Genomic DNA, 23,533 nt, shown 5'->3' with positions numbered 1-23,533 from the left:
CTCCGATTGAATGCAAAATGTAGCCTCATAATCTTTCTTCTTGTCCTCCTTGTTTGTGACTTTATGAGTGTAACAACCCAATTTTAGTATTTATTTATTATATTATTATTATTATATTTTATTAATTATTTGGAGTGTTAAGTAATTAATTGGTTGTGAGGTAGTATAATAATTAATTATATTAACTAACTTGGTGTATATTGAGTTGGTTTAATTTATTTGAATTAAAATAGAGATATTTAAATATTAGGTTTTATTGAGCCTAGTAATTAAATTAGATGGATATCATGATTTAAGCCCAAATAGAATACTATAAATAAAGGGGAGGAGGGTGAGAACTAGGATTCATTGATCATTTGAAGACAATAGAGAAATAGGAGAGAAAAAGTAAAGAGGAGGAGCTAGGGTTTCCAGAAAATTGAAGAGGTAAGGGGGGAATCCTTATTATTATGGGTTAGTATGATTGGGTCAATGGGTAGATGTATGTTTAGGTTAAAATCCCTAATTTGCATGATTTTAGGATTGTTAGGTTTTGATGATTATGCTTGATTGTGGTGATTGATTGTGTTAAAACTGCAAATTAACGTTATATATTTGGAGTATTGTGTGAGTTATAATTTTTTGAACGTTTGGCTTTTTACGGAATTGAAATCGGAGGTCCGGAAGTCCTCCAACGATGAAAACCGCAGAAAATTCTGCATGTTGTCCGTCACACTCGCGGCCTGTTTTTATGTTTTATTGTCGAAATCGTTTTGGTCATAACTTTTGATCCGTAAGTCCAAATCAAGTGCCGTTTGAAGCGTTGGATAGCTGAAACAGAGGGCTATAACTTTGTTTCAGGAATAAAATAATTTTGGATATTATTTCATGGATGTTCTGGGGGTTGAAGAAGATGAAAATTATGTTGGAAAATTTAATAAACAACAACTTTTAGTAATGCCTTCGTGTACGGTTTTGATCATAACTTTTAACTCGTAAGTCCGATTTTGGTGGCGTTTGAAGCGTTAGAAAGCTAATGCTCATACCTAAAACATGGTATTGATTGTTAATATGTTTTAATAATATTCACATGCCTACTGTATTCATAAATATATTGGGTTATACGTTTGGTTGATGAATCGTTGCATTGTTGTAATATGATTGCGTGATAATTATGTTGTTATGTCGATGATGTTAAGATGTTGATGAGTTGTTGTTATTTGTTAATATTATTCATGTGGTAACATGAATTGGTTATTGCATGATGAATGGTGTGATGCATAATTATGAATGATATATTGTTATGGATGTGTATATGTACCATTGGTGGATTGTGAATGATATATTGTTATGAATGTGTATATGTAATTGTGGATGATATGTTGTTATGAATGTGTATATGTACCATTGGTGGATTGTGAATGATATATTGTTATGAATGTGTATATGTACCATTGGTGGATTGTGAATGATATATTGTTATGAATGTGTATATGTAATTGTGGATGATATGTTGTTATGAATGTGTATATGTACCATTGATGGATAATTCATAGAGTTGAGTTATGGTGATATGTGGAATGTTAAGATGGTAAAGATGATCTTAATTGCATATGTGTTGGTATGTATGCATTCATTTATAGCATGGTCGACTTCATTGTGGAAGTGGTGAAACTGTGGGTTCACATGTAGCACTCGTTGATCCTTAATTGGAAATAGGCGAGGTAGATGAGCACTTGTTGATCCTTAATTGGAAATAGGCGAGGTAGATGAGCACTCGTTGATCCTTAATTGGAAATAGGCGAGCTAGATGAGCACTCGTTGATCCTTAATTGGAAATAGGCGAGGTAGATGAGCACTCGTTGATCCTTAATTGGAAATAGGCGAGGTAGATGTAGCACTCGTTGATCCTTAATTGGAAATAGGCGAGGTAGATGTAGCACTCGTTGATCCTTAATTGGAAATAGGCGAGGTAGTAAACGGTGATCCTTAATTGGAAATAGACGTAGCACTCGTTGATCCTTAATTGGAAATAGGCGAGGTAGATGTAGCACTCGTTGATCCTTAATTGGAAATAGGCGAGGTAGTAAATCATTGATCCTTAATTGGAAATAGGCGAGGTAGATGAGCACTCGTTGATCCTTAATTGGAAATAGGCGAGGTATATGAGCACTCGTTGATCCTTAATTGGAAATAGGCGAGGTAGATGTTGCACACGTTGATCCTTAATTGGAAATAGGCATGGTAGTAGATGGTACCACATGCATAGAGTCACATGTCATGCATTAAGTCACATTAGAGTTAGGTGATAATTGAATGTTTGCATTGGTGTGATTGTGATGTGTGTATGAGATATGGTAATTGAATTTGGTAATGTTTGGGTACATAACTTGACTGAATATGTGATTATGTGATAATTGTAGTTATGTGTATATTTGTGAATATAATATTTGAATATTATGCTTCTTGAGTTTTGATGGATGTTTGAAACATGTGAAATAGATGTTGATGAATATTATTTACATGGTTATATGAAGTGTGATGAATTCCTTTAATTGTTGATTTAATCATTGTGCTTGATTGTACTTCTTCATAATGATTTGAATTCTCACCCTTTCTGTTTGAATGTCACCTTTACATGGGTATCGCGCAGATACTCAGGAGTAGTATCGCTGAAGTAAGTGAACGGTAGCTCACTCGAGGTTAGCTGGAGAGCTGCGGTACTTCGTTTAGAGACTAAGTAGTGAGTCAATGCTCTGGTCATGTAACACTGGGTATATTAGTAGTATTGAACTCATATCGTATTTGGATACGTATTATGTTATTACTTGTGAACATGTTTAATTGGAGAGATTATTGAGAGATGATCATGGTATGGGACATGGATCATTTTATGAAATGCATGAGTATTCATTATTTTCCGCTGCGAACGCATATGCTTGAATATTCATGATAATGGAAATGTGTTATTTTAAATGACCAGGTGTGTTGTGTATTGATGATGAATGATGTTTGGTTTTTAAAAGCTTTTAGTTTTTGAAAACGTCGATGTGACGCCTTTTTGTTTATATGCGTGCTTATTTACTCTGATTATATGCTAAGTAATTTGGGGTAGAAAAAGGGGTGTTACAATGAGCATTAATTGCATTCTTAGCAAGCCCAGGGACACCATTAGTAACCACTTCTAGGGTTTCATGAAATTCAAACAAAGATTGAATTTGTTTTCTCCATTGAATTCAATTCTTTCCGTCAAGAATTGGAAGAGAATTATGAATACCGTTTGTGACATTCATCTTTGTTGAAAACAAGATTAACAACCCATAATCCCGAAAGCACAATCATTGCCATGTGATTCTTGAAAACACGACCAAGAATATAGCTGGAGCTCTAGATACCAATTTGTTAGTGCGTGAGACACTTTTGTGGAGAGAGAGAGAGAGAGAGAGAGAGAGAGAGAGAGAGAATACGAAAATAAGGATTCTATTATTGAAGAATGATTGTGTTGCAAACTAATTTACATATGCACGTATTTATATACAAAATTACTTAACTACTAAGTAAAAAACTAGGTGTTAAACCCTAAACCCTAATTGTCTTTGGACTTGGGCCACACAAAACTTAGATTATATCTTATATCTCAATAGTCCTCAATTTCCTAGGTAGATCTTGATCTTGATCTTGTTATCTTTATTTTTATCTCCTAGAAAAGTGTTATTTATAGTACCTATACATACAAAGAATTATACATCTACAATAGATATGGGGTGAATACAATAAAGGTAACATGTACGAATTCTACTATAGTCACGATCTTTTCGCAAAAAATTTAATAGAGAAAAGTAAGTTTTATTTCATAATTTTAAAGACCTTGCAAATAGAAGAGTTGGATGATACTCTATTATCTTTATCAAACAACTTACTTAAAGCTAAGTAAACTGTGTTATAATAGTTTCAATAATCACAATAATTTAAAGGTAGGTTTATGGTTCTTACCAATAATACATATCTAACATATCTAACTTTGTTGTTTCTATAAGAAGAATGAACGCCTCTTCTCGTAAGAGTAAGGTAAGAGAAAATATGTAATTATTCAGACATATGATTTGAAAAGACATTAACATTATGACATTTTGAGTTCGAGTTATCAATCATATCTGCATCACAATTTAATTTTTTGACCCTTGATATCTTAATATTTTTTTGTCCTCTCGCGTTAGAGGAGTACATATTATTTCTAAGTTTTCGACTAGAGTTATAATCACTGAAGTAAGATGAATTAAACATATTTCTCATTTTATTTTCAAGGTATTTTATGTAGAAATGAGAATGAGGATAATCAATCTTACTTTTAGGATTTCTTTTAACAAGGAAAAATAGTGAGACATGGTCATTTTTATTACAGGAATAACATTTAATAGTATTGCATTTGAGGATCTTATTATCACGACAAATATTGCTAAATTTTTTGACATTATTTTCGGTTCATAACCTAAATCGGCTTTGTTATAAGATTCTCTTTGATTACCTATAAGAACATTCAAGTTATCTTTGTCATAGATAAGGTTATGAAGTGTGTTATGCAAATCGTTAATTTGATTTTTCAAAATATTGCATTGCATTGTTCATATTTGGTAGGTTCAATCATACCCTCTTAAGGAGAAGAAGAATGGGAAAATGATTCAATTAAAACACTTTGTTTTTCTCTAAGCTTTATATTTCTTCCGGTAGATTTTTATTTTCTTTTTCAAGGAAATAACTTGTAATCTTAGAAGTAGAAACAAGATATTTTAATTTAGTTGAATCCCTATCTAACTTTTTACATATACAAAATCATTCATCATAATTAAAGTGATAAGTAATATTATTTACCTTATTTATTTCATGGGCTTGTTATGGGACATTCGTAGTTTTCTTCTTATTTTTTTCACATTTATCGGAGGATTTCATGTTGTTGTCGTTCTGTGCATTATAAGCTCTTTTTGAATTTTTGTGTGGTCTTTTGTATCTATTAAATTTTTTTTGATTATGCGGTGATAGAAATGTAGTTTTGAACATTATTTCATATTGCATTAATTGATTATTCATCTATTACAATGCCATAGATCTTCTATTCATAGATTACGTGTATGGTTGCTTAACAATGCAGAAAAATTACTTACATGATGGTACATACTCATTTATGGGTTCCATGCACATGCTAATGCTACTATAGTGCAATTCCTTGTTTCTTCTATCACAAGCTTCTCTTCTAATACTCCCCCATAAGCTCATAAAGAGGTTAAAGTCACAAATTCGAGCTTGGTATAAAGGTCTTGGAACGCTGCAGTGTCGAGAGGTTTAGTAAGCGTATCAACAACTTGCAACGAACTTGAAACATGGTGAATTTTCATGTGTTTGGAAATAACCCGTTCACGGAAAAAGTGAATATCAAGTTTAATATGATTGGTTCGTGTTGGAACAAGATTTTTTCATATCCCTTGAATTTTGATGATAACAAAGTACTTAAAGAACAATTTGATATACTAATATAGGTTCAAGAGTGCAAGATCATAAGCTTAAAAGTCAACTCGGAATTGACCCTGCCGAAAGCATCTATTGACAAGCTTGTAGTCTGAGATTCCGATGGATCAGAATCCGATGACTCTTAAAGTGGTGTTTCAACCTCTGAAGGACCATACTCTGAACATGGTGTTTACGCTTCTGAAGGTTCAGAATCTAATCATGGTACTTCTGCTTCCGGTGACAACTCAGACTCTGGAGACCTCAGCTTGAACCCGTACTCTGTCCCCCATAGCAGACCTATCTTGTCAACACCATCCGTTACAACACCAAACTTTACAAGCCTATCCTTAGTATTTACAATTTCCATCAGTGCAAGTCACAAAATAAATTGAGCCTTTGGTCTAGCATAATTGGTGAGTAATATGGTGCTGCAACTTACATTATCTTTGTCGCCTTTCATTGTACATGATGGAGGTTTCGTATCTTTGATTCTGCAACACATCCCCAATGTTTGCTCTCTTAAATCTTATACCTTAATTTAGTCTTACTATTTTTTATTTTTTACTCGTGTATTACATATTTTTCATCACAATAGATAATCAAATAGAATAGTAAACACAAAAGTTCGATTATTAAAATCATAAGGCATAATCGTGTGAAATAGAGAACACATAAATCTCACTATTTCATATCATATTTCATGGTTAACCGAGTGATGTAACAAACATAGAAATATGGTTATATAAACTATAGGACTAGATTGAATGTGTTCCTCGAATTTCTTTCCGACAAAGAAAAACAAAAACACACTCTTGTTTCATGGGTTTGGACTATACACTCTACAAAAGTGAGAGTTATTATAATCAAAGTATTCTTTGAGTTCTAAAGGATATTAAAGTTATAAGAAGTGTTTTTTTATTGTTAACAAAATTTTACGTAAAATTATCTTCAGAAAAAATAGTAGTAACGGGTTGACATGTCATCGTCATGACTTTATAATTATTGTAATTACAATTATAATTCAAACAAATTTTAGAGCTCCGGCATAATTATTGTAATTACAATTATAATTCAAACAAATTTCAGAGAAAATGAATGTCGTACTAATAGTATATTTTTTCCAATCTTATTTTTTTAAATTTTGGACTTTAAATATAAACAATGTCAAGAAATCTATATTTGTTTAATATAAAAGAAGTATTATTATTGAAAAATAATTTAATTGAGGATATACTAGTATTTTATTGTCTCTCATATGAAATTAAAAAATTTAAATAAACTTAACTATATTTTTTAATAAAGGTAAAACTTGTTTTTTTTTTATAAATCAAATCATAATAATATATTATTTTTACAGTATCACGACAATCATGTATTCCGTCAAATTGATATATAAAATTTAAATTATTTATATAATTTAATATTTTAAAATATTTTAATAATATATATATAATATTTTTTTACCCAAACATAGACTAAACCAATAAAAGTCAATATTAAAAATTTATTAATTATTTATTTATTTTAGATAAAGTAGTAAATAAAAAAGCATTGTAGAGGCCATTTAAGCCGCCTATATTACACCATTGGTCAATTTAATGTGTCCTTTATGACGAATAAATTTAAAAATGCTGATTTTGATGATTTTTGATTGACCATGAAAATTCCAGTCCCTTCCCTAGTACTCTAAATTTTCTTCAATTAAATGAAAGGGACAATTTCCCAAAATGATAGGAATGACACGCTGACTATATGCTTACGGACACGTCACTAATTCAAAGAATCCATGCACACTCTTACTACGTGGCATTTCCTTTAAATCATCTTCTTTCTTACGAAATCTTGAATACCAAACGAAATTTTTTTCAACAACACCCACGTGTAAATCTCTTTCTCTAAAACTCTCTTTCTTCTCCTTTCACAATTCGAAAATTCAAACTACGTACGCTATCACCATCACCACCACCACCATCACCCTGAGATTATCTATAATCACATTCATAACTCGTAACAATCTTATAACAATGGATACGTATTTACAAACTCGAATTTCTGGGATACTTCCATTTATCACTGCATTTACTGCAACTACAACTTCACGCGCCAACGATCACGCGTCTCAATCTCACCTCACCACGGCAAGGCGGTCAAACAACTCCTCCATGCTTTCCGGGCTCTCCTTTCGGTTTCCAAAATCTCTGAACTCTCGACTCATCGGGAATTCCGCCGGAAACAACGGTCTCGGCGTCGATGATGCGGTTACGGCGGAGAATGTGGTTGTTGCAGAGACAGAAGGAGAAGGGGAAAATGCGAACGGGACTTTCAAGGTTTTTGAACTCAATTCTGTTTGGAGAGGGGAACAAGAGAGTGACGATAATGACGAAGAAGAGTGTGATATTTGTAGTGTTGATGAAGATGAAGAAGAGGTTTGGTTTGATAGAGAGTCGTTTTCGAGAATGCTTCGTAGGGTAACCCTAGTTGAGGCAAGAATGTATGCGCACATGTGTCACTTGGGGAATTTGGCATACTCTATTCCCAATATCAAGGTTTATTTTCATCATTTTTTTTATGTATAGTAAATTTGTGCATTTTTATTTTATTTTAGTAACGAATGTATAGACATATAAATCACTAGCATTTAAAAAACCCTTCATAGATTAGCATTGATGAAACACTGCTCTATCCATATTTAAATTTGTGCATTTTTATTTTATTTTAGTAACGAATGTGTCGTGTTTCTTAGTGAATATTTAGGCTTTGATGGAAATGAATTTCTCTAAGATTTTTTGTTTGATTATGTGTTTGATATGTGACGTGATTGATGATTGGATTAAAATACTCTGTTTTGTCAAATCAGTTCGTAGTTTAGCATTGATGAGGCACTAATCTACCAAATTGAAGGCGTGTCTCGTGTGTTTGATACGAGGTCTTGTTTAATATTACCAAAACGACACAAAAACGCGTGATTACAATAATATTCATTTTATCAAATTATTACTGATGTCTTCGTGTCAGTTTCAATATTCTGTCAAGTCGTATCTAATATATGTGTTTGATAGTGTCGAGATTGTGACTTGATTGGATTGAAATATTGTTTTATTAGTAAGATATATGTAGACAGGGTTCTAATTTTGTACTCAAGAGTGGAATTCAGTTGAATGGTAAAATATAGATTAGGAACATGTTTACCTTAAATTGTGTTTGTGCTGCTAATTTGTGCTTTGGCTTTGTTAATTTAGTCGGGGAACCTCTTGAAGACATGTGGTCTGCGTTTTGTAACTTCATCAATAGAGAAAAGGGAACTGGCTGCAACAGCTGATAAAAATCTGGCATCTGCTGCAATTCAGAAAGAAGAGACCAGTGAAAAAGACGTCGGAGAAAAAAATGAGGAAGATAATGATGAGTCGATGATAAATGCATCTGCTGCTTGTCAGATTTCAGTGGTTGAAGGGTCACTTGAAGCAAGCAGCGGGAGCGTTGATACTGTGAACATGATAAACGCAAATGCTGGTTCTTTGATGGCAACCACTGATTCAATGACAGCAGTTATTGTTGCAGATGAGGACGTAAAACAAGCTTTTGCCGATGATTTGAATTCAACAAGTTCTACACCATGTGAATGGTACACATGTGACAATGACCAGAGTTCTACAAGATATTTTGTTATTCAGGTGGAGAAAATTAGTCTGAGATATGTTTTATCTTACAATATAACGTATATTTATTTCTTAAAGCTGCGTGGTAATTCATATAAAATGTTAATGAGTTAGCATTAAAATTTATAGCGAATTTGGATTTATTTTTGGTATGCTATCCAACCAATTATTGTTTTGATATGCAGGGCTCAGAATCATTCGAGTCCTGGCAGGCAAACCTACTTTTTGAGCCAGTTCAATTTGAGGTAATTGTTACTTACTATTGCAGTTCAATTTGTGATTCCACTTATTAAAGGGTTACCCTTTGTGAAATTGCGACAATGAGATACTTTTTTTCTTAGGGATTTGATGTCCCTGTCCATAGGGGTATATATGAGGCTGCAAAAGTGACATATCAGCAGATGTTACCTGAGGTTCATGCCAACCTAAAATCTCAAGGCTCTCGCGCAACTTTCCGTTTCACTGGCCATTCTCTTGGGGGAAGCTTGGCATTGCTTGTAAATCTTATGCTGTTGATAAGGAAGGAAGTGCCAATTTCTTCTTTGCTTCCTGTGGTAACGTTTGGTTCCCCATCCATCATGTGTGGAGGTGATCGTCTGCTCGAAAAGCTAGGATTACCGCGGAGTCATGTTCAAGCAATTGCAATGCACAGAGACATAGTACCGCGAGCATTTTCTTGCAAGTACCCTAACCATGTTACAGAACTACTAAAGGCCATTAATGCGAGCTTTCGTTGTCATCCTTGTCTTAATAACCAAGTACGGCGTTATTTGACATACTTAAGTGTTCTATTTTAAATTTTTTTCAGCCTTTAATTCAATTCTTTGTGAATCTTTTACTGCAGAAGCTACTTTATGCACCAATGGGTGAACTATTGATTCTACAGCCAGACGAGAAATTTTCACCGAGCCATGATCTCCTGCCATCAGGTAGTGGTCTATACCTTTTGAGTGGCCCTTTTTCAGAATCCAGTGACACAGAAAACCAGATCCAAGCAGCTCAATTCTTCTTCTTAAACTCCCCGCATCCACTCGAGATATTAAGTGACCGATCCGCCTATGGTTTTGGAGGAACCATACAAAGGGATCATGACATGAATTCATACCTGAAATCCATTAGAACCGTGATTCGTCAAGAACTTAGCCAAATCCGCACAGCAGCAAGGAGAGGGCTTAGTCAAAAGGTGCAGTGGCCTCTCGTGGTACGACGTGTAAGCGATGCAGACATTGTTGGTGGGAGGTCTATGGTAAGGGTCCGTATAATTCAAGACCAGCCTCCCTTTTCAGGTATTATACAGACACGTAGAGAGTCCTTGAAAAGGTTCAGCAGGCTTGTTGCATCCCAACATATGCAACTATTTGTAATGTTCTTATTTCCGGCACGGTTGTTACTCTCGGAAACATGTAACTTGACTAGCTTAAGTTAAAAAGTTGATAATAGTTGTAGAGGGTAAAATGGCACATGGTAATGGTAGGAATACAGTTAGATGATTCTTTACTCACTTCTTTCAAAATAGAAAGTAACGTGTGTTTTTCATGGTTAGTGATTGTATAGAAACTATTGCTCCAATATTAACAATTTGATCGTAAAACACTGATTTAAAAATTAATATTATTACGGTAAACACGAAAAAATTTGAAGTGTGTAATATGGATATGTCCGGAATATTCGAAGTAATGCTATGAATGAACTCACATCCCATGGAATATACAAAGTAATGCCCAAATGTTTTATTTTATTTTTTCATGAATAAACGGGCCTCAGCCCAAACAAAAGAAAAAACATAACAAAATAAAAGATAATTGATCCAACAGATATCAAACTTTATAATTTATAAGTTTTTTCTATTATTATAAAAACAAGTATACACAAAATCTAAAGGAAGACTAATAAGCACATGAAATATAATTTATTATAAATTTTGTATATAAATAAATGGCAAGATGTCAAAGGATGGAATTTCGTAATTTTGAATATTTTTATAAAAAAAATTATATTTAAACTATTTTTTGAAAGCCAAAAAAATGTTCTAATTAAAGCCACATCATAATCTTTATATACAAATTTCAAAATTATTATAAATAAATAGTTGAAATCAATTTATTATTCTCTTATTTTCATTTTTAAATTTTAAGTAAATGAATAAGCATGTACACATCCATTTTGTTTGGTGTAATTGCCTTAATATTGATAAATAAATTCATTAATCTTAAATATAAAAACCAAACTCACTAGAAATGTTTTTATATGAAAATTGATTTGACACTTCTAATTGTTCAAGTATAGATGATGTATAGTTTATTATTTTTCAATTTTATTTTACTATTTATTAATTTTTTAAATTAAGTATTAATTAAAATATTTTCATATTATTTTTTAAATTTAATCAATCAATTTTTATACTATTTTGTCAACTATTAAATTAATTCAATTACTAATTAGAATATATCTTTAAAAATTAACTTAATTGATAAATAATTGCGAGTTCAACTTCTCTACCTATATAAAAAATAAAAAAAAGTTTTGATGGATGATCTAAATGCATGTTTAAACATTCTTGTTAACCAATATTAAGTAATATATTTACCTTTAATGTTTGATGCAAAAGAAGATTTAATATAAAAACAATTACACAAATGAAGAAGAGGCTCTTTCACTTTCACGTGGTTCCTTACAATTGGTTTGTAAGGTTCAATTCTTTATCATTGAAAATGCAAACAAACAAACCAACCAAACCAATCAACCAAAGTACAACAAAGACAGTACTCAAACCTACTGTATACATTTTTAAAAGTGCAGATACAAAATTTAAGAAAAACATTAACTCATATACTTACTTTCCTTCCCATTCCACCACTATGTAATTTTATGATGTTATGTTATGTGCCCATACGCCTTTGCTTAGACACTATGAATCCTACAATTACAATGCCTAGCCACTATTATTAACTTTGAATTAAGCTATGAATAATGTGTCATATTCATATATCAATAAGTAGTGTTCTTAAAAAAAATCATAAAATGCACGAAAAGTAATCGAATTTGTTTAATGAGTCAAACCATATTCCATAAACGGTTTCTCCGAATCAAATCAAATCGAAACTGAAAAAAAAAAATACTAAACTTTTTTATCTTTAAAAAAGATTTAAAATTAGTTTAACTATTCCATTCTTTAATAAAAATGATCCGATTTGGGAAAAATTGAATTTTAATGGTTTGAAATGATTTGGAATTTCAAAATGGTATATCAAATCAATCGGTTCGATTTTGAATAAATTAAATAGTTAAATTTAATTTAAATAATTTTTATTATATTTTAAGTTGATTCAGTTCGGTTTTTTCTCTGAACTAAACAATAAGTAAATTCTACAAATTCCTATAAAAAAATAAATCTTATTCCCTAGTATAGCTTAAAAAGTTAGTCCTTGAATGAAAAATAATCAAGTGTTTTCAAAAGTTCATTCTTTCTTGATTATATACATTTTAGACTAGCATACATATAGTGACATAAAATTTATATAAAAAAAAATTGTAGATGAGTTGTAAAGGAAAATTGGTCACTGCAAACTCAGATCTCAATGAAACCTTACATCTTTTCCAGCTCATAATGAAACTCAACTCCCATATCCCAAACACATTCTTTTTGTATCTTTTCTTTTGTTACTATATGCAATATTCCTTTGCTAAAGAAAATAATAATAAAAATATACATAATGCAAGAAAATTTTGTCAGATAATTGATCATGCACATTGTGCCACCAAATTTTAACAAGAACTCCATCATTGTTTTGGACGGCTAAAGGGCACATGATAGAAGCACATGCTAGTCCTCATTTTATAATTTGCCATTACATGTTCCCTACATTCTAACACCTTTGTTTCTTACCAGTTCATACTTAAATGTGTACTTTTAATTTATGCAAATATATTATATTTTTATTTTTATTTTTAAAAAGAAATATTTTTGTTTAAACTTTGTATTTGATTATGCAGTGAAAAAATTAATTCGGAATGAATTAATTTTTATTAAAGATTAAAGATAAAGGTAAAAACTAATACACATACATCATAAAAAAAATAGAAAAAATTGTTGCACAAATGCCATGAAATATCTGAGTATAGAATAAAGTACTTATATTTATTCTACACAAAAAAAGTACTTATATTCATTGAAGTAATATATGGCCCTCATGAGATGCACCTTAACTTTCGCACCAAGGAATTAAATTATGCTGTCAATATGAATATAAAAGCTTAATGTAAAGAACAAAATAATATTCTGTCAGAAGAGTAGTTCAACAACACTAATTTTTCCAATGACCTTATTTATTTTTTGGGGTGAAATAATGTCTCTATTTAATTTTTTCTATTTGTTAGATCAGATATAGATGTACTTTATAATATAAAAAATAAATAATATTCAGTTGTGCGAGGCATGTTTTTCTCTTTTCCACCAATTATATTAGTGGCTAGTTAGTTTGAATTTTACTATAATATAAGGAAACTTGTTCAGAGCATTCAAAACTTGAAATGAGTTTGATCAGAACTAGCTGTACATGTAGGCTTATGAAGCATACAAGATATCCAGCTAGCATTAAAAATAAATTTGAACCAAACATGTTCAATTTAAGTTGGTAGGGAAGCACTTAAGTGCGAGTAGCTAACAAAGAAGTTGGAAAGTTATTGTAACATGTGTTCTGTTTTCAGTTTGCAATATTGCTCAAATGCTAGTGCCAAAGAAGTGCATAACAACTTTATTGCTAACATTTTTTGTACTTTCCTTGTGCTACTTGAAATCAAAGGAAGAGAAGACATGAGAATATTCATAAGATATGCTATAATGTTAATCAATTATATATATATATATATATATATATATATATATATATATATAAACTAGTCTCGATTTTTAAGCAAGGTAGAATTCTTTTTGCACCCAAAACACATTGCATCTCGATTGGTTGATTAATTATAAATATGAATAATGTTATATTTGAAATAGTGTTTTAGGTTTGAATGTGTTAAATTTTTAATAGTTATTAAGATTTTATTTTAAAACATATATTATATATATTTTTTATACCAATATTATTTGCATAATTTTTTAGTTGTTATTTTTATACTTTTAATTATTTAATTTAATTACAGTTTTAATCTCTCTATTTTATCAAATTCACAAAATTTATCTCCCTATTTTAAATTTAAATAGTTTTGATTTCCTCTAATAATTTTTTCATTTTTTATATAATATATTTCTTATAAAATATGATAAAGCATTGTATATAAATTTATTGTGCAACTTTATAGATAAAATATATGTTAAAAAACAAAATTTCTTAGAGGAACCAAAAACTGTTTAAATTTAAAATATATAATTAATTTTATGAATAGATAAAATTAGTGGATAAAAACTTACAATTAAACCTAATTAATTTTAGATTACTTTGTTATATTCTTTCCCTTTTTATCTCTCCCCTTCTTTCTTGTCACAAAAATATTCCATTGTCACTTTCTTTTTCCTCCTATATTCTCTCCATTAATATTCTAAGAGTCTATGGAAGGTGAAAAATATGCCAACATAATGATGGAGTAAGTTGGAAAAATAAAGTGGTGTTCTTGAAGGAAAAGGGATGTTATATCTTTTTTATTTTGCTTATTCTTGGCAAAGAATAAAAGGTACCGAATCACTTGCAAGCAAGAAAAGGAAGATAATTTCTAATCTATTAGCCTATTGGGTAAGTAAAGATCATAAGAGCATTGAATACTCGAAGTTTGAAAATTAAAATACTCATGAAAGAATTTCCAAAATATATATTTAAAAAATTATATTTTATAAATGGTTAAAATATAATCTATTTATATTTTTGATACTATGAAGTAAATGGCGAGAATTTGTTGGGATTATACTTTCTAAAGTTTGATTATGGGTACCAACATTTTAATCTTCTTTTGGAGCAATTTAAAAATATCATGAGTTGGTTTTTTTTAATGGCAAGAATTTCTCTATAAATACAAATATTTTGAAGACTAAAATTATCATCAATTATGATCTTCTATATGATAAATTATTTACAAATTTTAATTTTAATTTTTTTAGTGTATGAGAATAAATATATAAAATATTAATCATCAATATATTTGATATGAATGTATGACTAATGTGAATGTTTTTAAAATATTTTGAAAATTACATACAATTTGAAGAAAGTGATATACATGGTATATTAAAAAATCATTAAAAAAAATAAACTGAAAATATTTTATTTACAAATAAACTTTATTAAAATAAATTATATTAAATATAAAAACATTTTATTCATAAATAAAAGTAAAGTAAAAATAATATGTAAAAAATTAATGTATCTGAATAAAATAAGACTACATACATTAATTTTTCATATACATTTTTCATTGATATTTTATTTCAAAATAGTAATTAAAATAGTTCAAATATTTAAATACATTGACAAAAAAAAAATAGGCAGCTATACATTTGCATTCAACACCAATCCATCTTTTGCTAGCTAATCTAACAGAAAATTTGAAAGCATAGAATTCCCTCTCTCCACTATCAATGCATGTAGTTTGTTTTTTTTGTTCTTTGACAGAAGGATTTTGACCTGTTAATGTCATGTCATTTGCTGGTTGAAGAGTCTTAAATATCTCTCACGTTTAACTTACATTGACATTATGGATTCAAATTTGTGTATTAAAAACTTTATGGAAAACAGTTGTATGATCCAAAAGGGACAACCAAGTGCAATAATGCATCTTATACATGAAAACACAAAATACAGACTGTTTTATTGTGTCACAAGCCACGCCTCAAATCATTCACCATTATTAGCATGCTTTCAATCTTCAAACCTTCATTCATTTCAACCTACCCCTTCATAAATAACAATGAAATCTTTTAGAGAAAAATTCATCACTTTATTTAATATAATTTCACTTTTAAATATTTTGTCTATTTCAACTACTAGTACCAATTTATTAATCTAATTTCACTTTTAAATTTTAATCCCTTCACTTTCTTTTATATATGTCTAGAGAAGTACTAAAACAAAAACTGACAGACCTTTTCCCTTGTTCATTACTTCAAAACTGGGTCCTCTACTCCACTATAACATGACCACTTTCAAAGAACCTCAAAAGTCATGTTCCAAGAAACATAAATGAGAAACATCTTTCACGGAAATGGCATCTGACAATATAAATTATAAAGGTTCGTACGTTGTCTATGATAAATTTTATGTTGCACAATCAATTATAGACAAAGGTTGTAATAATCTTAAACTTAGTACTAGTAGTACTTTAATTTTGATTAATACGAAAATTTTAAGATGAGTTAAGGCCAATAATCCAAAAGTAGAGTCTCAAGGGAGTGATAATTGATCTGTACATATCATAGATGAAAAAGAAAACTACTAATAAAAGATATAAAAATAAAAAAAAAAGGAAAAGATGACAAAATTTTCCGGCAGTCTAAATTTTTTTACCCTTTGCATTTTGTTTGTACAATCATAAAAGTGAATATGAATCAGAGATTCCCTCTGCCGGTTACATCTCCAACAGCCCCTCCCACCAATTTTTTTCATCAAAACTTTCTTAGCAGCTCAATGCTTCATACTTCACCGGAATCGGTCGATTAAATCCCACCTGCGTCAACAAGTTTCCGACGACCGCAAGATCGCGGCAAAACACACCTTGAAACACAGCAGGGTTTACGGTACAGGAAGATATCAGAGACTGAGACTGATCATTTTCAACTAAAACATTACCAATCTTAACTTCAGGCTTGTTGTTTTTCAACTCAGCTTCATTTGTTTTCTTAATTGCTTGAATGGCGGCTACCTGTGCTTGTGCTTGAGCCTGTGCTTGTGCCTGCACTTGTGCTTGTGCTGCAGCGGCGACAGAGTTTTTCTTTCTTTGTTTTTCAGCGGCTTCTTCGTCTAACACATTACTCATCACACTCGTGTAACCCTTTTGAATCAATCTGTACAATAACAATGAACACATCTTTGCTTTCTCCTTAACTGTATCGATATCACGTTCGTCTGCAAACTCACACCGTTCGATGAAATTTGTAGCTTTATCCGGTTTATGGCGAAGACAAAGCAACAAATGAGCCCTCTCCAATTCGGACCGCGAACAACCTCGTCGAATCCCAATCAATGCATAGTAATCAACACTAGTTGTTTCACCAGAAGCTAACCTTTGTTTCAGTTCTTGAATCTTGGTGGTTAAGGCACAGAGTTTCCCTGGAATCTCTCTGTATCTGACATTGTGACGCTTCCATGCCGGACCAGGAAGTTTCCGGTCACGTAAGATGGAGTTGTAAAGAAGTTTCAAATGTTCTAAATCGTGTAGAGAATCAGGTAAGCAACGAATTGTTTCAAAGAGTGAAGCTCTGGTTTCAAGGGCTTGAATGCAGGTTGGGTCTAAAGAAAGGGTGCGGTTACAATCAGCTATAGACTCGGCGATTCGACCGGCAGAACGGTTTGCAGAGGCTCTATGCATGTAACACTCCGCAAGGAAGCCTTGTGGCGCAGCACGGCGCCCATCTACAATTTTTGAGAAATGTCGGATGGCTTCCGAGTAGAGACCAGCATCAAGTGCAGCAAGTGCTGCTGCACGACGGCGAAGGAGAAACTTAATGTGGCTGAGGAGATGTGTTACTCTTTCAGTTACATTTATAGGAACTCGTGGCGGTGAGGTGGTCGGTTGGTTCGCCGTATCTCCGGCAATCGGGATGGTTAACAGAGGAAAACTGTCGTCCGACCAGCAGACACTCTCTCGCCGGAATGCCGCACTGGCAATCCGCTTTCCAGTTTGAAGAAGAACCATTGCATCCTCCATTAATCCTAAATGGCAACATGCTTCACCCAAAACCAAATATCTGCATTCATAATCAAAATTAATAATTATAAACCATAAACATCCAAATTGATCTTACAATAAATATTTATAAACAATAAACATCAAATTTTATAAAAATAATAAATAAACACTTGTACACAAATCAAACTCATTATTATGAACAAAGATATAAGTAATTGTCCTTAACTTAATACCCAAATTTGAATGCAAAAACAATGAAAGAAAACAGAATAATAGTTTTCCTAAGGTTAATTACCTCCATTGCCCTTCTTTATCACAGCTTTTCCATAAACCTGCCATAACCTTTTTCTTAAGATCAGAAACAGAGAAACACTTAAAACTCTGATCTCTCACCGGCGAATCAGACGAGAGAAGCTTCACACCTTCCCTCGAAGAAGACGACTCGGAAGAAGAACCAGAGGAAGGATCTTCATTCGCCATTCTCAAACTCGGAACATATTCTTGAAGCATATCAGCTACATCCTTGAACCGCCGTAGATAAAGCAACGACCTCGCTTTCAACTCAAGCGCGTGATCTAAACGCGGAGATATAGCTAAAGCCGCATCTAGAAGATTCAAAGCCGAAACGATCTCGCTCTGTTCTTGCGTCGCTATTAAGTTCCGAGCATCTTTCAAGTATTTCTCAACAATCTGAAACCACAGATAAAAAATAAAAGAACATTATTAAACCCATCTTTAACTAAAATCAAAAATCAAGGAGTTAAACAAGAGAGGTGATAAAATTACCTTTCGGTTAGTGAGCCACCAGTGTTTCTTTTCTGTAGCGGTTAGAGAGTGAGTAGTGACCGCCATTTTCAGAATTGAAATCTTGAACAGTTTGAAATTCTCACTCACATAATTTAATTGATGAGAATGAGAGAAAGAGAGAACAAGAACAGAGTTTGTTCTTGAGAGAGAGAGAATTCCGTCCGGGAATAGATAGGAAGAAAGAAGGAGTGGAGGATTTTATATCAGTATTTGATTTCATGTGTAAATAAATTTAAGCAAATTGTATTTTTTTTTTTTTTTAATTTTAATAATAATAATAATATTAGAGAGAGAGAAAATTTGACAGCTTTGACCCTGAGAAAAAGCTTTCATCCTTCAAATTCTTAGCTGGCAAAAAAATATTTAGATTCTTCTCTCACTCACACTCACACCTATACGTGGCCTTAGGTGGTAGCTTATGGTCCTAATTATATTTATGATTCGTTACCTGATATACCCGGTGACTTTTTCCATTTTAACCTGATATAGCCGGTTACCAATCACGGGTCTTCAATTTCATGCTTCAAGTTTCAACAACCGGTAAAATATATCTCAAGCTAAATGCCTCAAAAACAAGCAAAGCTTATGAGAAACCTAGCCCAAATTACAATTTTACCCTTCCTACTTTGACCCAATTTTTAGCGTAACGAATTAATCATTGACTTTATAGAGAAATAATGGCTCCACATGTGAGATTAATTAATTCTAAGTTAATTGATGAAATAAATCATGCAAATTTCTAACTTTGTGTTAATCAACCGTGATAATAGGTGGCTATAACTACAAAATTATGACCAATCAACGATGAATAATTCATATTGACATTGAATTAAAGGAATATTTTTTTTCGTGTATTGAATGATTATTCTCATTTTGTAACTTTTCAAATTGTAATAATAGTAACAACGAATGGGACAGGCCCATTCATATAATTTGGCCAAGCTTGCTATAATTCGATAAAAATCATGAGATATTTATAAAACCATTATCATACCATGTTTCCATTTTAAATCATTATTCTTCCAACTCATCGACGAAAATCTTTTTAAAAATTTGCATTTTTTTGGTTTAATTATTGAAGAAAGATAAATTCGAAATGGAGTTGGATGATAAAAAGGAGCACCCTTATTCTGCCAAGTTGGTTTGGTTTTGTTTTGATCAATAGAGGATGAAGTGAGGGTAAATTGGTAATATGAAGAGGAGCATATTTATGGGGAGAGAGAAAGTGAGTCTTCACTCATAAGCCACAAGAAATTGTGCTTTTTCTTTTGGGATGGTTTGCTTTGGCATTTCACCCACATTGATTAAATGAATGCACATGAAATTGGATTAGATAGCCAGATGGGTTTGTCTTAAAGGCTCTCTAACTTCCCTTTCCTTTGCCCCACTAACCCATTATTATGACAAAAATAATAAATAGTTTTTACATCAAAATTTTGATATCAAATACTACATTTTTATACGTGTATTTTTTGATGTTAAATTGCAATTGATTTTCCTGGTCTCTCCCTAGTGACCTAGTCCCCACAACTTGCCATATCAGCATCACATTGAAGCCAGCCTGTTTCCCCGTGTCATTTCTGAATTCTTAGGCACACATCCCAAGATTTCTAACATTTCTCCTCATATAGCCTCTCTTTTGTTTTATCTGTTACATTTTTCTTTTATATATATATATATATATATATTTAAATTCATGAAATATATTAATATAATATTATTCTGAATTATATAAATTAAAATTAGTGATAAGTAACGCACATTTTTGATAATTTATAATTTTTTAAATTTTTAAATTATTTTGATTATTGTATTTTAAATTAACTGTTTTCATTCTAAAAATTTATCTAGTGGTATTATTACACACTTTAAGTTAATTTTAAAAAATTAAATATTACTTTGAATGTAAATTAACAATTATTTAAAATGATTATAATAAAGTTTCTCTTTTTATTAAAAATAAAATGTAATAATGATTATAAGTAAATAAATTTATTTATTTAAAATTATGTAAATGAAATGATAAATTAATTAAAAATACAATAAAATAATAACAATACAAAATAATTTATTTAGTTTATCATACATTTAAATTTTAATATCATTAATTATGTTTTAATATGTTCTATATCTATAATTATAAGTAATATATTATAATTTTAAGTCAAAAGACCTCGTGATATATTATAATTTTAAAATAAAAAAATGAAATATATCATAGATACTATAAATTTATAATATTTTTTTTGTTAATAATAACATATAGTTTTTAAAATATTTTTTAAACCAGACATCATTTAGTAATTTTTTAATATTAATTTAATTTTAATTTTAAAATCAATTGGTTAAAATAATTTTTTCTATCACTCACTATTTAATCCATTTTTTATTGGATCTTTTTCCTTTTCCACCCTTCTTATTTTATGTCTCATTCTATTATTATTTATATTGAAATTTATTTAATTAATAAAGTATTTTTTATTATACAACTCACACAATTAGTAAAATAATTAAAAATATATAATTATATAATAATTTTGTTTTGTTGATCATAAAATAATTATATTAACACATAATTTTAATATCGTTTAATTTATACATTACTTATGTTTTTTTGTCTAGTATCTTTATACTTTTATATATATATATATATATATATATATATATATATATATATATATATATATATATATATATATATATATATATATATATATAATATTATGATCATACCTTTTATTATATAATATTTATTTTAGATTTCATTATTTTTGATATTATACGTTATAATCTTATCATTTTATTATATTATAATATATTCTATTTTTTAATATTTTAAATTTCCACCTTTTCAATTTCATATCATGTTATATTATTTATATTGAAGTTTATTTAATTAATAATATATTTATAATTATACAACACATATAATTAATTAGAAAAATAAAAAATAAAGAATCATATGACAATTTTTTTTGTGATCATAAAATAATTTTGAGTTAAACTTTTATCATAAAATTTTAATATAAATTAATTTCTACATTATTTATGTATTCAAGAATAATATGGTCTTACATTTTATTTAATATCATTTATTCTTGATCTCACCTTTTCAAGAAAGATGAAAGATAGAGAAGAATAAGATAAATAGAAAGAAAACTAAAAAACTGAATTATGAAAAATTAGGACTGAGTGTAGTATTGTTTACATCGTACAATACTCTTTATAGCCATTTAAGGCTCAGGCCCAAACTATACAAACCGAACCAAGCCTAAAATGAACAACATGTAAAATACAAAATTATTACATTTCGACACTACTTTCTGTTGTATTCAACTCTGTCGAATACAACTGAATATGATAACTTCGACTAGTTGCTTTGACCTAGTCGAATGTTAGCTCTCACTCAGAATTTTGTATTACAACTTCTAACAAACCCCCTAATTCATGTTCTTGAGACTTCTCATCCCAAAGTTTCTCTTCAACTCGTTGAACCTGACTTTCTTTATGGGTTTATGAGTATGTCAGCTAGTTGCACTTCTGTCTTACAATGCTCCAGTTTCTAGTGGCGTAGCAATTGTATTACAGTTCCTCTTCTTGAATCTCTTCAAGATATTTTAGGCATACTTCTTTTGGTGTAGGAACACTCCTTCACCTATGTCTTTGAACTCCATCCCTAAAAAATATGACAAATTCCCTAGGTCTGACATTTCAAACTTCTGCATCAGCTTCATCTTGATTTTTCTTATCTCGACTTCATCTGTACCCGTAATTAACAAATCATCTACATACAGGCATATGATGATTCGACTGGCCATGTATGTATCATTGACATACTTACTACTTCAATCAAAAACTATCTACTCTCATATTCCAAGCTCTTGCAGCTTGCTTCAAACCATAGAGAGTCATCCTCAATTGGTAGACCTTCAACTCCTGCCCTTTGATTTAGAATCCTGGTGGTTGACTGACATAAACTTCTTCTTCCAAAGGTCCATTCAAAAATGTTAATTTTACATCCAACTGATGTATCTTCCACCCTCTGTATGTTGCTTCCGCCAAAATAATTCGGATTGTCTCTCCACCAGTCTTACCTTATACTTGGAAATTTCTCCATTCGACCTTCATTTTAGTTTGTAAACCCATTTCACATCAATTGGCTTATTGACTGAATTTTCGACAATCTCTCAAGTTTTGTTCTTCTCGATTGACCTGAGTTCTTTTTTCATGGATGCTAACCAATTCGAATCGTTCATGGCTTGATCCAAATTGATTGGTTATGCTTCAACCAACATCACAGATTCTTATATTAAGTCACCATCTACATCGACTGCTTGATTTGGAAATATCTCATATCCAGCTAGCCTTGTTGACTCAGTTCTTACTCTAGTCAATCTTTTAACATTTTGCTCAGATGGTTCTTTATTTCAATTTGTTGGGGCTTCAGTTTGTTGGTCTTCTTCAAACACAATTGTAACTGTATCTGACTCATGTCGAACTGACCCTTGACTCCAATCCCACCGTTTGCTTTCATCCACTAGAACATCTTGACTGATCACTAATTTATCATCATTTGGTGAATACAACTTGTATGTGTAACACCCTAAACCCCGCACATAATTTATCACATAAATTAAATATAAAATAAAACCATGTAGGGTGTCACACATTTATAACACACATGACCTGCTCCGTAACACGAGTTTCAATAGTAAATTTCAATACACACATTTGTAATAAGGATATTT

At 30.7% G+C, this 23,533-nt stretch overlaps 2 protein-coding genes across 2 annotated transcripts; one reads left to right on the top strand and one right to left on the bottom strand.

Moving 5' to 3' along the window:
• Positions 1 to 7,322: 7,322 nt before the first annotated feature.
• On the top strand, positions 7,323 to 10,746 carry LOC127132626 (phospholipase A1 PLIP2, chloroplastic). Its single transcript, XM_051061588.1, has 5 exons — positions 7,323 to 8,027; positions 8,721 to 9,152; positions 9,323 to 9,382; positions 9,479 to 9,895; positions 9,982 to 10,746. The coding sequence occupies exons 1-5, from the start codon at positions 7,506 to 7,508 to the stop codon at positions 10,561 to 10,563; spliced, it is 2,013 nt and encodes a 670-aa protein (XP_050917545.1). The 5' UTR covers positions 7,323 to 7,505; the 3' UTR covers positions 10,564 to 10,746.
• A 5,739-nt stretch (positions 10,747 to 16,485) lies between these two features.
• Positions 16,486 to 19,065, bottom strand: LOC127132625 (uncharacterized). Its single transcript, XM_051061587.1, has 3 exons — positions 18,765 to 19,065; positions 18,274 to 18,668; positions 16,486 to 18,036 (listed from the first exon to the last, which is right to left on the bottom strand). The coding sequence occupies exons 1-3, from the start codon at positions 18,828 to 18,830 to the stop codon at positions 16,746 to 16,748; spliced, it is 1,752 nt and encodes a 583-aa protein (XP_050917544.1). The 5' UTR covers positions 18,831 to 19,065; the 3' UTR covers positions 16,486 to 16,745.
• Between the last annotated feature and the right edge of the window lie 4,468 nt (positions 19,066 to 23,533).

This window comes from Lathyrus oleraceus, chromosome 3 (genome assembly GCF_024323335.1).
Source record: "Lathyrus oleraceus cultivar Zhongwan6 chromosome 3, CAAS_Psat_ZW6_1.0, whole genome shotgun sequence".
Classification (NCBI taxonomy): domain Eukaryota; kingdom Viridiplantae; phylum Streptophyta; class Magnoliopsida; order Fabales; family Fabaceae; genus Lathyrus; species Lathyrus oleraceus.
The sequence above is the reverse complement of the archived record's forward strand: the minus strand, read 5'-3'. Positions and strand labels throughout refer to the sequence as shown.